This window comes from Lepisosteus platostomus, chromosome 9, assembly GCF_059453375.1.
Source record: "Lepisosteus platostomus isolate fLepPlt1 chromosome 9, fLepPlt1.hap1, whole genome shotgun sequence".
Lineage (NCBI taxonomy): Eukaryota > Metazoa > Chordata > Actinopteri > Semionotiformes > Lepisosteidae > Lepisosteus > Lepisosteus platostomus.
This window is the reverse complement of record NC_142619.1, coordinates 8,279,025-8,295,039: the sequence shown is the minus strand read 5'-3', so window position 1 is coordinate 8,295,039 and position 16,015 is coordinate 8,279,025. Positions and strand designations below refer to the sequence as shown.

The following is a 16,015-nucleotide window of genomic DNA, read 5'->3' as shown; positions in this document are numbered from 1 at the left end:
TTAAACTTTTCTACCTTTTCTATTGGGCAGTCATTTGACCTTTATCTTCGCTCATGAGCACTTATTTCTGAAAGTAATCAAGCTGAGCTTCAAAACTAAACTGTGGACAAAACTAAAATCTTAATTTTAAAGTTGGTATTTCTGTTTGCCATTTCTTTAGCCCAATTCAAGTGGGATTCGACGGCTGCGCTCTTCTCTAATCCTCTTCTGATGTAAAACTCGAACGCACACTCACGAGCTCCCAGAGGGCAATGTGGCAGTATGGGAGCAGGCAAGAGAGTGATGGGCCTGGGAGGCAGGCATCAGCCCGGCAGGTTGTCACGACGACTCCTCCAGGGCGTTGACGACCTGCTCCAGGATGTCGGGGCAGTGGTCGGCGATCTGCTGCAGCACTGAGTTGGCGTATTCCTGCAGCTCGGCACTCTCCTTCTCGCACTTCTCAAGTTCCGCCTCCAGCTGCATCATGGGAGAGAGAAGAGGGAGAGCAGAGGGTTAAGCGTTTTTTTTCCCTGATGTCTGCCTTCTTTTTCTTTTAAAACAATTAATGGGAGACTGATAATCAATGTGGCTGTCCACAGCAGCACTTGTGACAGACAAAAACATATGGATCAGAACAGCTGCAACTCTGCCAGATAATTCTGGAAGCACACAGATGTTCAGACATGGGGGCTGACTGCATGGCGAAAAAAGGAACAATTGAACAAAACTAAAAGTTTTGTTTCTCCCATCATTACAACTATCTACACTCACAAATGCCAAACACATGTTTTCAAGAGAAATCCTTATACACACTCAGAATTAAAAAAGGGACTTGAGCATGTAGGTAATTTAAAAAGACAGCATAGTACTCAGAGTTTATCACTTTATCATTTACTCATACGATCACTGTGCTCCTTTTTATAAATTACAGCACACGACGCAAGATATTACTCACGATGAACAAGATGCCGGCTCTTTATGTAGAATAGTAACCTCCCAACTCCCCTTAAGAGCAATGCGCTTACGAAGCGCAAAATAAGTAAAAGGAACAAAATGAATAAAAGGCAATAATGTGAAACACTGAGCTCCCGATGCACGGAGAGGTAAGAGGTCTCCAGGGAGTATTAGTGCAGTGCAGAAGACCATGGCAGCTCCTGCTTCACTCCGGGATCAGACCTGAAGCTTCAGCCCGGCATTCCACAAGCCCTCAGCTGAAGTTCCGCTGGGGTCAGAGGTCGCAGGAAACGCCTGACAGGTGCAGCATAAAGAAGCTGGAGGAGTCTAAAGGAGTGATCTGTGAGAGCCAGCCGTCTGGGAATGATTTAGCACTTGGCCGACCGGCTAGCGCAGTGAATTAACGCACTCTTAAACAGATCAGCCTTCCAATCCAAGGCTTGACTGCTGCTGAACAGCTCCCAGGCACTGCTTTTCTGTAGTTCACGACAACACACCCATGCCTGTTCTTTCAGAAGAAAGTATGGGGTTGTTAAACAGGAGTACAGATGTTTTGTTGTGCAAGCTTAGGTATTAAAGACTCTGATCTAATCTTTTTAGAAACATAGATGAAGGATTACTTGAGTAATTCTTTTTTTTTAAAACACTTTTTAGTGTTTCTCTCAGCTCTGCAGGAAGGTACCCAGTAAAAGGCACAATTATCCACATTAATTAATGGAGACGAACAACAACAGACAAGAATTTGAACAGAAATTTTGATTTTTTCTGAGGAATCAAAATTTAAGGAGAGAGGGAAATCAGTTTGACCATTTTTTTTCCAGTATCACATGAGGCTGGCAAGGGTATTGTGACAAAGAATTCTCTCTACCCTTAAGCATTATATTATATTAAGTCTAAAAAATATGATGTCCTCCTAATTCAGCTGACTTACAAGTGTCCAGAGCACAGCTGGTGGAGCTCAGGGAGCCTAAAATTGTTTCCTTTGAAGCTAGACACTATCAACCAGAACTCTGACAAAAAAAAACAAAAAAGAAAGAAAAACATGCCATTTCCAAGGCTCTGTTCTTCATCAGCTTGATGAGCACTTAAAGAAATTGACACACCAATGCATACCAGCACACACACACGAAAGAAAATACAAAAGTCACAAATTCCATGTGATTTTTGAAAACTTTTAAATTTTTTCTTTTTCTACCCTGTTTATAGAAAGGGGTTTCACTGCGTCAGACAACTTTGAAACTACTTTAAAATTGTATTTAACGGCGATGATCCAAAACCCATAGTTTTTTTACCGTAGAAAACAGAATGTTTGGCAGGTCTGTAAAGTTATTAAAGTAATTTTCTTTGGCTTAAAAAAGGAAAATTTAACAAGGATAATGTTAAAAGACATCAAGTAACTATACGTAGAGCCCACATTTTGTTGAAAAATTAGTTTGCTTGGACTGCAGAAAAAAAAGTCAGCAAGCCTGAATGTCTTTTCAACCATGGAACACGTAGACTGCATAAAAAGCAAGACACTGTTTCATTAAAAACATGTTAGAAAATTATACTTTCAGATTCTAAAACCGCTTGAGGCACTTCATTAAATAATATAAAAAATAATTTCTGCTATCTGCATTCTCTCTGGCAGGTAGAACAACAGGTCTTATTCTCGGAAGATATCAAGATATGTACAACATAATCCAGTAATACATCTTTACTATATCAAGGGAAACGTGCAGTACTTTCTAAATAAGGGCAATCTCAAAGCTGAAAAGCTGAGATAGTTTAGGACTAATGACTATGCCTAACAGTGTTCTAAAAAGGAAGAACTTGAATTCTCTCCCGACTGACACATTAGCCCCCTCCTTTGACCTGCGGTTTTGTCACGGGCAGAGTCATCTTGGTGAAAATTCCTACTGGCTCTCCCAGAATGATCTCTGGACTGCCAGCTGCCCCCCAAAATGATATGTGATGAGTGACTGTGTCCTCTGAGGTAAAAGCTACTCTCACAGTTATTGTCCAGCTCAAATGTTTGTACTGTATGATTCAATGAAATAATCCACTGTGAGAGCAAATGATGACATCAATGCAATGCTTTAATGATCAATAAATAAACATAAAAGGATGGTAACTCTGCAGATGGTCTGACTGATCCTGGGAACCATCTGCAGAGTCACCATCCTTTTACTGCACAGTGCCAGTCTTAAACTGGGATATTCTAGGTAATGAAAGCTTTTAAGTTCCAATGATCTTTTACTGATAAAAAGTGTAGTTTACAATCTGCTTAAAAAGCTTTTCCATCAAGTTTCCAGAGCTTAAAACTGGATGGGTTACTGCTTTTCACTGATGCCTACAGCAGAATATACTGTATGTACATTAATAAAGGGATCAAGCTACGTTGGGTGATGCATGCTGAAAGATCAATGGTGTAGAGATATGTAAATTGACAGAAAAATAAACAATAATGATCGATATTAACTAGAAGAGAGAGAAATTCTTGATACAAGGTTACTTTTCTTTCAGTCCTACACATATCTTATTACTGGGGATGTGAAGTAGAGAGACTCACAAGATGTGGTGAAAGTTTCTGAAAATGAAGAATAATGACCCATTGCATCTAAAAAAAACTGAAACATAACAGCTTTTTGCCTTTGTATGTAAGGCAAATAATTAAGATCAACCCTACAGCTGAGTTGTTCTTTCATTTGTAGGAAATAAAATGATGATGTGGAAGGAGTTCTGAAAACTAAAAATTTTAGGGAGATGTTACCTTGAAAAAGTTGATCCAAACCTTGCCTTTAAACTAAATACAGAGAACCAGAAGGCTTCAGCATAAATGAAGTGATCAGTTAACTTCTGAGAACGAACAGCACTTCATTACACAAAGGGCAGTACATTAAGTAGGACAGACTGTGGAGTCATATTATGACCCATATTATGTCCCTAGAGGTAGTTAAGTGTTCCAGTAGGATTCTTGGATCATAAAGCTAACACGCATATCAGTAACAATGGCTTCAAAAAACACACTGGATACAAAATCCAAACTGTACACATTTTACAGATTTTCTTGGTGGACAAAGTTTGGTTTGAGGAACAGAAAATCATGTGAGACAGCTGACATGCAGTAACACCCAGAGTGCAGTGCTGATGCTCGTGTTATGGGCCTTCGTGCTGCCACTGACATTCCTAAATCATAGAAAATAAGATTGTTCTGTACAGTCCTGCACTGCTCAGTACTGTAGGTCTATACAGCCATGGATGTTTGTTTGCTATAGACCAAGGCAGAGGAGCAGTCCCCAAGTTCTGGATCAGAGGAACAATTTAAATAAAATGTCATACCCCACACTTCAACTAAAGAATTAGGACTCTCTTGAAAGCATCTACGGATGATCGATTAGGTAACAGCTTTAAAAATATCCTATTAAATCTCTGGAAGTTAAAGCACCTCATCTGATACATTACACCCACTTTTCAACTAGGAGGTGTAGTCTGGCAAACAGCAGGACTGTCCAAGCACCAATAGTATTACAGAGAGGATAGTTTGCAGAAGAGTACATACAGATCACAGTGTGACTCCACACCAAATATGTGGCTCACAAAGATGACAGCTACTGCACTGGAGTTTTGACAAATCTCTAATGGACTTCATGGTACAGAGCAGTCCAGGAGGGAAAATATATACAAACAGATCTACAAGTTATTAAACCTGGCAGTAAAAAAACTGTAGTTAAACATACCGTAGGTTCTGCAACCCACTCGGAAGTATAAAGCTCTGATAAGTCAACCTTATGTTTTAGTAACTTATATTTCTGCTGTTTAACAAGAAAAACACAATTCAACACTAATGGTTGTTTATTTTTTACAAGGCCTAATCCTCTTAATAGACTCCAACATTAGCACGACTATGCACATAATGTACGGAAACTTCAATGCAAAAGAAACTGTGTGTGTAATCATTCACACTCCTTATCACTATACCTTACATTTTACTGTCTCCTGGGCCTTACACAAATACTGTAACATGCTACGATGTTGTCATAATGGGACATTAATGACTCTAAAGAGCAAATTACAACCTTGAGTTCAGGGTACACTACTGTGTGTCCATAAATCTTCAAAAAAATCTATGGAGTGTGCCTCAACACATGGGTACACGCTATATCTGGTCAGGTATCTTTGAGTGTTTGCATTCTGGGTTGCAATACGAAGAAGTGTTTCACACTTGATAATGAAGTTTTGGATGTTGACCTTTTTCCTCCAAGTTTCAAGGAGGTGAATTTTCACGACTATGTACCGTAAGATACAGTATATACACAGTGATCATGTTTTAAAAGTCCTACATATTTTTATTTTTTTCCGATAGATTGAGAATGAGACATTTTAATTGGTTCAGTGCCACAGCGTGCTCACTTCATGTGCGCAGATGAGGGGGATGGTTATATCACACTGAACTCATTTTTGGGAATTTCACAGGTTTTTATGTTTGTTTTTAACCAGATTACAACCTAAACTAGTCAATCTTTAAATTGTGCTCATCAGTAACCACAAAATACCTGCGTTCTTTCATGGCTCTTAATCGTCTGCAGCTGGTGAAGCCTGAAGAGGACATCACAGCCACTCATTTTCAACAGAAAAGCAAAAGCATCTCAGTTCATTCCCGATTCTGTTCAAGACTGCTGTTGTTCACGTCTTGTGCAGAAAGACACTTTACAAATCAGGCCAGCTTGTGAGGAGGACACTTCAAGCTGTGAGCTAAGCAGGCGTAAAATCTCTTTAAAAGCTGCCCCGCACAAGAGGGGGGGGAGCAGGGAGGTCTGATGAAGTGACAGATCCATTGAGGAGACATAATTAATTAACTGGTGTTTTACAGCAGCAAAGAAATTCAAAGTTCACGACTCCCTGTGGAGGTTAGCCATAGGACTCTGCTCTATTTTCAAAGCTTGGTCAAAAGTAGAAGCAGCAAAAAAATAAATAAATCCGACATTCAAATACTGTGTTTCAGCACAGGCTTGATGCAAACCCATACCAGAGCCAGTGCCCCATCTAATTTGTCTATGGTATTGCCCACAGGGAACATAAAAACTTGCTTGTAATCCCAACACTTAACACAAAACAGAGCAATCACAAACACATCATTATCTGACAGTTTGACCTACGTATCATTCAGAGACTCCTCATAAAAGGCTGATATCTATGTACCACATGTACACAAGTGCTGTGGACAAAAACAGGCCAAGCCAGGGTTTCCTTACTGCCTCAAATGGTAGATGTCATCATCCAAGTACAGGTTGAGCTCTAGGCGTTTGAGACTGGGTCATGTGACTAGCTGACTGTGACTGGGATTCCCAAAGTCACAGTCATGGTGCATGACTGGCCTAGTACTACCCAGGGAAGGGTGGAATTAGTTGTCCAGGCCCCTCTTAGAGACACAGAAAGTGCTTCGGCCTCCTGTATATTTGCAAGTACGTGGTGCTGTCGGTGAGGGAGGCACCTCTTCTGCAGTAAGGGGCTGTGGTGCCTGTGACATGTAAAAAGACGAGCAGCTTGAAGGTGAGAAGGTTGGAGGAGTTTGCATACACTTCCTCATTCTGCCCTGTGGCTCACAGCTGAACACCCAGTAGGATATTCCAATTTGTATGGGAATGACAAAGATAACCTGCTATTCTAAATTTGGTAAAACAATAAAATTGACCAGTTCCTCCTTTGGTAATCTACATTTTAATGAGGCAACGAGGCAGGACTCTGCATTTCTCCACACTCACTAATAAAATACAGCAATGTTCGTACTTCTTAGATGAGTGACCATTTGAATTGATGTCATAGCTTCTACTGAAGTAGTAAATGTTGTTTCTAATTCAGCTTTACAGTAGATCAGATTCTTATTTGAAGAAATTAGGTTTTCCTTCTCTGATTGTTACAGTACATTAATCTGATGAAAACCAGACACTAAACGTAGCCTTCAACATCATAGAAGGCAAGGAAAAAAGGCTAAAAGAAACATATAAGTGTGCAATATAAGTAGCTTTTTATATTTTCTTAGTGGAGAGAGTCAATTCCAATATATTACAGCCCATCAGTGGCTGTTACGCAAGATTTAATAACCTTTTTGAACTTTTTGTCCTTCATTTAAAACAAATCCTGTGTATTGCACACAGACATTGCTCTGCCAATATCTTGAGGTTTTCATTGTTTTGTTCTTTTCACTATGAATGTCCTTTGTGCAGAAACAATTTAATGGTGATCTACTGTAATTTTCTTTCTTACTAACGGGTTTTGCAGGAAAAAAGCAGCCTTTAAAATGTATGGATGTGTAGAGAGGAATATATGATGTCTGAAACATCTGGAAGAACTGAGTCAAATACTGAAGATTTGATAAGTATTATAGATAAGAAGTGTTTTTGAAGATTCTGAACAACATGAATTACAGTAAATGAGACTTAATGACAAACATGGGTATTTTCACCTGAACTTGGAAGAAGTGGCCTTTTAAACAGTTTTTAGAATTGCAGAAAGCACTAGTTTCACTAAACTGAATAAATATTTACATGCCAAGTGCCAAAGACAGAGTCCTGGGTTTTAAATTGAAAAAAGTAAAATTTAATTCCACATTGGATAGGAGGAGCCATCTTCAGGTACTTAAACTTGTTTTATTTTAAGTGAATTTCAGTTTTTGTGAAACTTTTTTAATAATAATAATAATAATTTACCTCAATACAATTTGCTTGTAATAAACTGCCCTGGATATTGTCATGTTTATGATACACAGATGTTACTCTGACTTGTACTACTTGTTGCAGAAGCAACTTGGTCCCTAATCATGTCAATGCTGGATTAACTTTAAAGCAGACCAGTTCCCTTCTTTCAAAGGTCATGGGTCAATGGCCACCAGACGTGACAGGACAGTCAGTTGTCACTATTGTGTTTGTATAGCACTTTTACATCACAAATGAATTCCTCAAAGGGCAGAACAATAATGTTCAAGCTGAACCAACAACCGCTCACTGACATTCGTTCCATTTGGGTGGGGTGTTAAAGCTGTGGCCATTAATGTCTGCACACCTCACATTAGCCAGACCACTACCTCTATCTCTAAAGAGGAGTTGAAGAGCAAAGGCGCATTGTGCTGATGAAACTGATGCACAAAAAACCACATTGTACATATGATGGATTCCTTCTGCTTTTGTGAGTTACCGGCCCTTGCTTAAATGTTACTTGACTGAGCTGAAACAAACTGTTATTAAAGCTAATATTAAATAAATTGAAGTAGGTAGCTGCATCAGCAAGCATAGGCTGCAAAGGAACAGATTTTGTCACTTGAAAAAGGCTCCACAGCCGAAACTTTGTGTCTCTTTTCTTTTCCTTTCAGAATGGAATAAGCCTTTACCTGATCCTATGACTAAAAAAAAGTATATTAAGTTAATTTTTACAAGTGGTTTATATACAAGAGCCTGCCATCTGCAAAACTAGAAATTAATAAAATGGTTCTGAAACATATGTCTCCCTGCAAAGACCAGCAAATTTCAAATTTGTTGTGTTATAGCCCAATGCCGTCTCAGCCAACAATGGGAAGTTAAATGATAGACAACCAAAGAGAAACGACTACAGTTAAGACAACTGCCTTCAAAAATTGACTCTTCTATCGGACATAAGTATAAATTACAACATCAGCAGCTGGTCAGCTTCTTCCTCAGGGGACTCCTTGGTTGTTTCTAATGCTTTTGGGGCTGGGTGTTTCACGGGAGACAGCTTACATTTCCTGAACAAGGCAACCCTTTCCGCTTATGCTTGGCACTTCAAGAGGGACCCTCATCACTCATCACCCGACACACACAAGACACTATCCTTCCCCTCGCCGTGCTTCTTTCCGAATTTCTGTAATTTATTTAGGAGGGGAAAAAATGAATAATAATAAGAAAAAAAGCTGACTATTCCCTCGACCCCTCGTGCGGGGAGAGAAGATGATGGCTGCCCTACTCGGCCTTCACCTCCTCCAGCTTGTCTTCACATTACTGTTGCACAAGCGCCTGCTAAACCCATCAGGCCCAATTCAATAAATCTGCATAAAAAACTCTCCCCTTCCAAATCTTGAATGTTATATTTTATTTTGAGAGCAAACAATGATTCTTTGAACAGGAAATGGCCCTCTTTTCAAGTGAAGAAATTAAAGGCCTTCTTTGGGAGCCGTTGGAGAAAATCGCTCTTTTCTCTGCAATTCCTCGCAGGAGCTGAGCTCACTCGCAGCATGCCCCTACACTCTGCCAGACTGGTTTATTTCCCTCTTGTTCTTCACATTTTGAATTCAGGCCACTTTGTCATCTTTCTGTTTTTTCTTCTCCAATAATGTCTTAATAATTCTTAATGTCTTAATAAACTTGACCAGAAGAACAAGAATATTCCAACAGCTCTACTAAAAGTTGACCTAACCACACTAATGGCAGCACAGGATTTGAGATTTTATGGCTTCGCTGGCGCTAGCTGGAAAGTTCCAGAGCTTAAATAGCCTAACTGGTGTTGGACCTTGAAATGTTTCATGGGCTGAGATCACTCTTCACCCATATACAATAGATTCCAGTCCAGACCTTTATTATCTCTTGGGTTAACTTGTGCAATTTGTTTCTCTTTTATGGGTTTTCGGGCAGATCTTTGGGAAAAAAAAGAATAATCCAAACACAGGAACATGGTTTATTGAATTCCCTCCCATCACAGTAGGTGGAATGCCTCCCAGAGTGATAGTTAATACCACATGCATTGCTGCTTTGAAGCAGACATTTTCCTTGTATGGAGAATGCAATAGGGCTATACTCCAATGGTCATGACTAATGTGAAATATTCAAATGCATCCCAAAATTCAAACAAACACAGACAAACAGACAGTGTACTGTAGAAATGATTGAATTAGCATGGCAGACTAGAATAAATAACAGAGCTTTAAGCCAGCTCTTAAAAAGGGGTGACTGAACCTGCTTAAAAATACATTATGCTGTGGTCCCAATCCAGCACTTAATTAGTAACTCATGAGGTACCAGAGCTCAACGTGAACAGGAGAGAGGGGATGCTCAAGGACCAACGGCATTGTCAGTGCTCTTAAATGTGAAGTGCTTAACATCAACGTAGAACACTTATTCTCATTTGTAAGGCACCACCACTGACAAGGAAATTTAAAGCTTTTTTGAATTAAATACCAGAACCTGGATCTAGTGTCGGACCTATAGACCTTTCAGAAACCGAATACAGGTCCAGAACACAGAACCTCACATACTGTGTAAGTAACAAGGCTTAATGCAGTGAGTGTGACTGAAGTCATGTCACCCCCTTGAAACCTAGACAGTGTAGAAATCTGCCACAGCAGCAGACCCAGTGTTTTGGGACAGTGGGATTCGCTGCTGTCTGGGGGGTGGCGCTGTGCCAGCTCCGAGCCCTCGATCAACCACGATCGAATCACGGCAGGGGCAGAGCAAGAGCTACACCTGTTGCATATAGAACCCATGCATAAACAGACTGACAAATATATATATATAGTTTTATTTTAAGGATATAAATTTCATCTTTATCATTATATTTCTAAAACCACAATTTAAACACTTTTGTGGTTTAAAAAGGAGCAGAAGTGTAACACGATCAAGAGAATGTTTTGTTCAAACTAGGAGCCCATTCTAGCTGTACTGGAATACAAAACGTTTTATGCATCAAGTCTATTTTTAAGGTATTCACACATAACAAGCAAATGAGGATTCTGTTTTTTGTGGAAACATAATCGAGTTTTAAATGTTTCATGACACTAGAAAGTGTTGGAGCTGTGCTTAGAGATCCTGGAGTGAGGACAGTCTCAGATTGAAAAGTAAGAGAGCAGGGGAAGGGTGAGCTCTAATATGAAATAAGCACAGCCGTGATCTATTGCTGATCAAACTTGTGTTTGATCAGCAATACATCAGCAAACTTTGCTAACTGTTTGTGACTTTTCCCCGTGCTGTTGATCTTGACATCTTACAGAAAAAAGGTGTAAGCATAATGGATAAAAAAATCCATATCAATGATCTGTTTCCACAATAGGTCAGTGAGATTTGCGTTTCAAACTTACAAATTAAAGACAAGTACAATAGATAGATGAGAGATCAATGGAGCAAGCTCATACAAAGGGTTTTTATTTCAATTTCCTACAAAATCATTTAAAATGTAAATGTGATGCATGTATCCCAACTGTTCCCTGGTGCTTACAAACACAGAACTGAATGGAAATTATTTCAGGATCAATAGCAAATCAAGGACCCAACAACAAATGAATATTTATCCTACTGAAAGCTGAAACTACCCAATCACAATATTGAAGCCCATCCTCAGATAAATGAGTGTTCCACTAGTGACTGAATAATCAAAATAGGCTGATGACCTCCTTTAGTTTGCACATTTTCTTACACTCAGAGAATTCTTGGAAAACTAGATTTCCCAAACTTCTTCAGTTTCCTAGAAATGTTCCCATTCATCCTTGCATTTGGATTTGTGCATTCCGATATTGTATCTCATATAATGATGTCACCCGCTGAATGGTATAAGCACAATTAGGTCAAGATGACAAATTTCAGGTCTGTGCTTCTATCTCAGTGGATATCAGTTACAGTAGTTGTAATGGTTTTAAAGAAACACATTCCACTTGGTCCCCCTCCTTCCTCAGCTTCACAGGAAACCTAAGGCCAGAGCTCCATCTTCTGGGACTCCATCCAAGATATGACATCTTCTACCCACAATGACCTGGTACTTCCTAAGTAGGCAAACCACCCATGATTGTGGCTTTTAAGTTAGGCAGTTAGTGGAAGGTCTCTCTCACTGTAATTGCAAATACACAATGTATAAAAGTTGCCTTTTAAAGATATTACTGCATGTAGCAAAGAAAGTCAACCATGTATTTTCTGAAGTTCTCTCTCGCTGTTATAGTTGTTTTTACAGTTTTCAGTTGACTTGGGTTCAGCAGAGGTTTTCAGTCATTTCTGAGTTGAGTGGGGACACTTTCTCAACAAATTTGTCACAAGACCACCCAGCTGAAAGGTCTCTAAAGCTAGACTTGAGGCGAAACGTTTCCCTGTGTTTCTGAGGGCTAACTTCTAAGGATCACTTCGAGGTCCCTAGGCACTAGCTGAAAATCCCTGGGTTGCAGGATATCTGCTTGACATTCTGACAGGTCCCCGCTTCTAGGAGGAATGCTGACTATCTGTACTGCAGCACTGCCACTTCTCACAGTGTTTCATGCTGCTATACTGAATTAACACCTCCCCCCCAACTCCCGGCAAAACCCAGAGAATCAATATCTAGTCTAACACTGAAATAAACATGCACGTTCTTTTTCAAACACTTTCAAACCCACTTGGAACACTTTAAACCGAGGAAGCATGTGCTATAAATGTGTGGCAGGGAAAGTCACAATCAAGATCAAAAGACATTTCAATTTAACTTCAGCACACACCCACCACAAGAAGATTAAAGCAAAAAAAAAACTATTTTTTAATGTCTGCCAATGGACAAGTAGAAGCTCAAGTAAGAATCCTTAGAAAGTAGCCAAAACTAATTTTTCAATTTAAATAATCACTGATTTGGGCATAAAGCCCAAATCACCTGCCAACATAAGGCCTTACTGTAACCCTTTCATGTACAAGTACTCCCATGGGTAAGGAAAATATGAAAACGACTAAAATTATCTTTTATATATGTGACATCTTTGCTAATAATGACCTAATCTAGAGTTACACTTTATGTACAATGCATGGAAGCATCACACTCCCAGAAATAAGATATAATTACCTTATTTTGTTAATATTCAATGTTAATAATGTGTTGTACAGTTTTACTTTGCAGCACTATGACTTTAAGTTATAGTGCCATTTTTGTCCTCTTAACTTAAATGCATAATTTAATTATGCTTATGATGTCTCCAAAAATATGTGTTTAGTTTTTTTCAGGTACTCCTGCCAATCTGGGCCTCCAGCATTTCATCCATGTTTTGTAGAGTTTTAGTCCATTTACAAAAAAGTAGTAAATTACACAACTTATTAATAGTCTGTTAAAATTTTCTTTTGTGTTTAAAAAACCTGTTATACCATTAACTGTGAGGAGTCTTTCAATGCTCTGTAGATTGCATGCATTGTCAGGGATAATGCCACCTGGGCCAAAAATTCAAAGGAATTATTAAGGCCATTAAAGTCCATTACTATAGCAACATGCACTGGAGGGTATCTATCTGCAGGTCCCACCACTCCCTGGGTCTTTGACAGAGTTAAGTTAAACAGGAAACGCCAGCCTTTTAAATAAAAGTTAATAGCCCACTTAACATTTGTAAATGTCATACTTTTAAACATTAAGGTTTTACAATTTACCTCCAAAGAGCCCCTTTATTTTTAACAAGCTTATCGGAAAATGGTTAACGTTCTGGAAGGCTTAAAAAACCTCTAAATGGACTCCTTAACCCCACTTGACTTGCTACAGGAGCAAAAAATTCAGTGTTTAAAACAAAATGGAAAAGTCTAGAAACAGAACCGAAAACCTCTGTTGTGATTATTATAAAGCACTATCTCTTTTTCAGACTAAAGCATGCAACATGCAACATGCTTATTACTAATTAGTAGACCTTAATTTCTTCTCAGATAGATGCCACACATTTAAAAACAGATTTCTCCAATGCAACCATCAAATTGAGTTGTGTAAACTGCAGCCAGAATCAACCGCAATGATTGGTAAATAACATAAATTAAAAACTGCTCTAATTTGATACTCCCTTAAGTGGCAGTCAGTGCTTCGAAAAACAACTCCTTTTTCCTCACCAAATGTCTTTACCACTTTGATTTAAAAAAAATCTCTTTTAAAAAAAGAGCTTCTGCAGAACAAGACACGATTCTACAGTTGGCTTCTACAGCGACAAATCTCAACACATCTATTTCTGTTTTAGACTAAAGCCTTTTTTCCCTTAGAAGTTGTTATATGAAGCAAATGTGGGCTGCATTCTCTTTGTCTGCTGGTGTGACTCAGTAATGGGGAACTGTCATTTTTCAACAGGAAAATGATTTTGCTGGTAAATGCAGCCATGCAGAAAATATAACATAAATCAATACTTAAACATTCTGTAAATCCCAAGAGGTCCTACACTGATACGAAGTGTGATACAATGGTCTTAATTCCTTAAGGGTTTAGTCAAAGTCTTATGGAAGTGTTTTTTGATTAATACAGAATAAACTTTAGCATTACTGGTACTTTCAATAGGATGCTATCTGGCATACAGTACGTTATCAGGTACAGTATATTACAATATTTAAAAAAAATATTTAATAACCTCTATTCTGATGGTATGTATATGCTTAAGCAGAGGATCCCATACTCAAAGTCAGTCCTTTTCAATTCCTTTAGGATCCTTGTGACTTGAGCTTTTGATCTACCAGAGATCTTTCTTGCTTAGGCTACCTGATTCCAGTAAATGAACTAGTTTTTTTTCCCTGCACCGGCATTTTCATCATTAAAATGTGTACACATTTCCAATTTAGTTCTACGTTCGGTTGAGTTCTCTATTTAGTTTAAACATTGTATTTTTTCACTCATAAGGTGAGATTAAGGATCTGCGCCCAAAGTTCTGTGAGCCCTTCATATAGTGCCATTCTAACTTGTGTCATCAAATCATTAACTGCCAATCTATTAAGAGTTATTTAGACTGCTATAGGTGATCAGAAAATTATTCAACAGAATGCTAGTCAGAATACAAAGCTAAATACCTTGAAGATTGGTGTTATTTCAAAAACCAAGAATGGAGCTTACACAGCTGAGTTAAAACCCTTTAAAAAGTATTTATTTATGGGTTCAGTAAGCCAAAGCAATTAAAGGCTGATGAGAAGTTCTATACCTGGCCATGCCTTTCTGTGTCATCATCGGTATTAATTCCTTAGCAATTTTTTTTTATTGTGGTGATCTGCAACAGAGCGAGTGAGGCAACATCGAATCTTGTAGTAAATTTGGAATTGGAAAGGCACGGCTGCCTTTCTCCCCCCCAGAAAGGTCACCTCTTATTTTATTTTTTTAAATTGATCTTGAAAATGCTAATTGGATAGTGTCCTCCCTGCAGAGACAGTCTTAAGCAATGACAATGTCTTAAACAAATGATCATGGAGGGAATCATGTATTCTCACTCTCCGTTCAAAACCAGGATAAGCTGTGGCCTGGTGAGGCACTGGGCTCAAGGACTTCATTTTTGTTTTTTTGGTCATTTAAAACATTGAGGAACAAATCTGAAAAAGCTAAAATATTAAATATTCATTTTCCGTGTTTACTTGGAGAATCCAACAGAGTTGGATCAACAAGAAGCTTTGGTTCACAGTCTCAAAACAGCTTCGGCATTGTTGGGGAAGCCGGGGAGGGGAGTACATGTTAGTAGATAGACTTTTTATTAATTAATTCTGCTGATAGAAGATGTCGATATATTCAAAGTTAAACGTGAATAAACTAGACAATTACTAGAGAAGGCCTTCTACTATCATGGGCTCATGGGACTTTTAGTCTTTAATTAAAAGCCCCCTGCCGCTGAACCTATGGTCTCGTATGCCCCTCTCCCCAGAGTCCTTTTAACACTAATTACATGCTAGCCTAGCTCTCAGCTGGAAGTGTCACTCTAAGATTGTACTGACAAGCCAGCCCTCCCTTCTGCAGAAATCCCTGCACGTGAGAGTGAGGTAAAGGCAGGAGGCAGCCTCAGTCAGCAGCAAAGCAGTAACAACTCCTAGACACAGTAGTCTCACAAGACACAGCATCTTGACCATTGTTCCTTATGTAACAATCAAAACACTTGTCCCACTGTCGTTAACATATTTACTTTTTGGGGGGATTTTTAAGGACAATGCAATAAGGAATGCAGCTTTCTGGAATTTACTGACTTGTCACTGTGAGCTTTGCTTCCAGGCTTGTGCAGGCAATGATAAAATAATATGACGATGCAGTTGACCCCTACCAAGATGTGGAGAAAACCAATGAAATTAGCTGGTACTAGGAGGAGTCAATTAATGTCTCAGTTGACCTTGAAAAAGACACATTAATGTTGCAAAGTCCTGACATCCTGGCATAAACACCAGGAGCCAAG

At 38.9% G+C, this 16,015-nt stretch overlaps 1 protein-coding gene across 10 annotated transcripts in view; it reads right to left on the bottom strand.

Annotated features, from left to right (window-relative positions):
- The window catches only part of LOC148654505 (ELKS/Rab6-interacting/CAST family member 1), a 341,414-nt gene continuing 325,399 nt past the window's right edge, over window positions 1–16,015 (bottom strand). For all 10 annotated transcript variants that reach the window (XM_088646780.1, XM_088646779.1, XM_088646777.1 and 7 more), the window contains one exon: window positions 1–456. In XM_088646780.1, coding sequence (XP_088502906.1) covers window positions 319–456 — 138 coding nt within the window. In that variant the 3' untranslated portion in view covers window positions 1–318. The remainder of the gene's footprint in view (window positions 457–16,015) is intronic.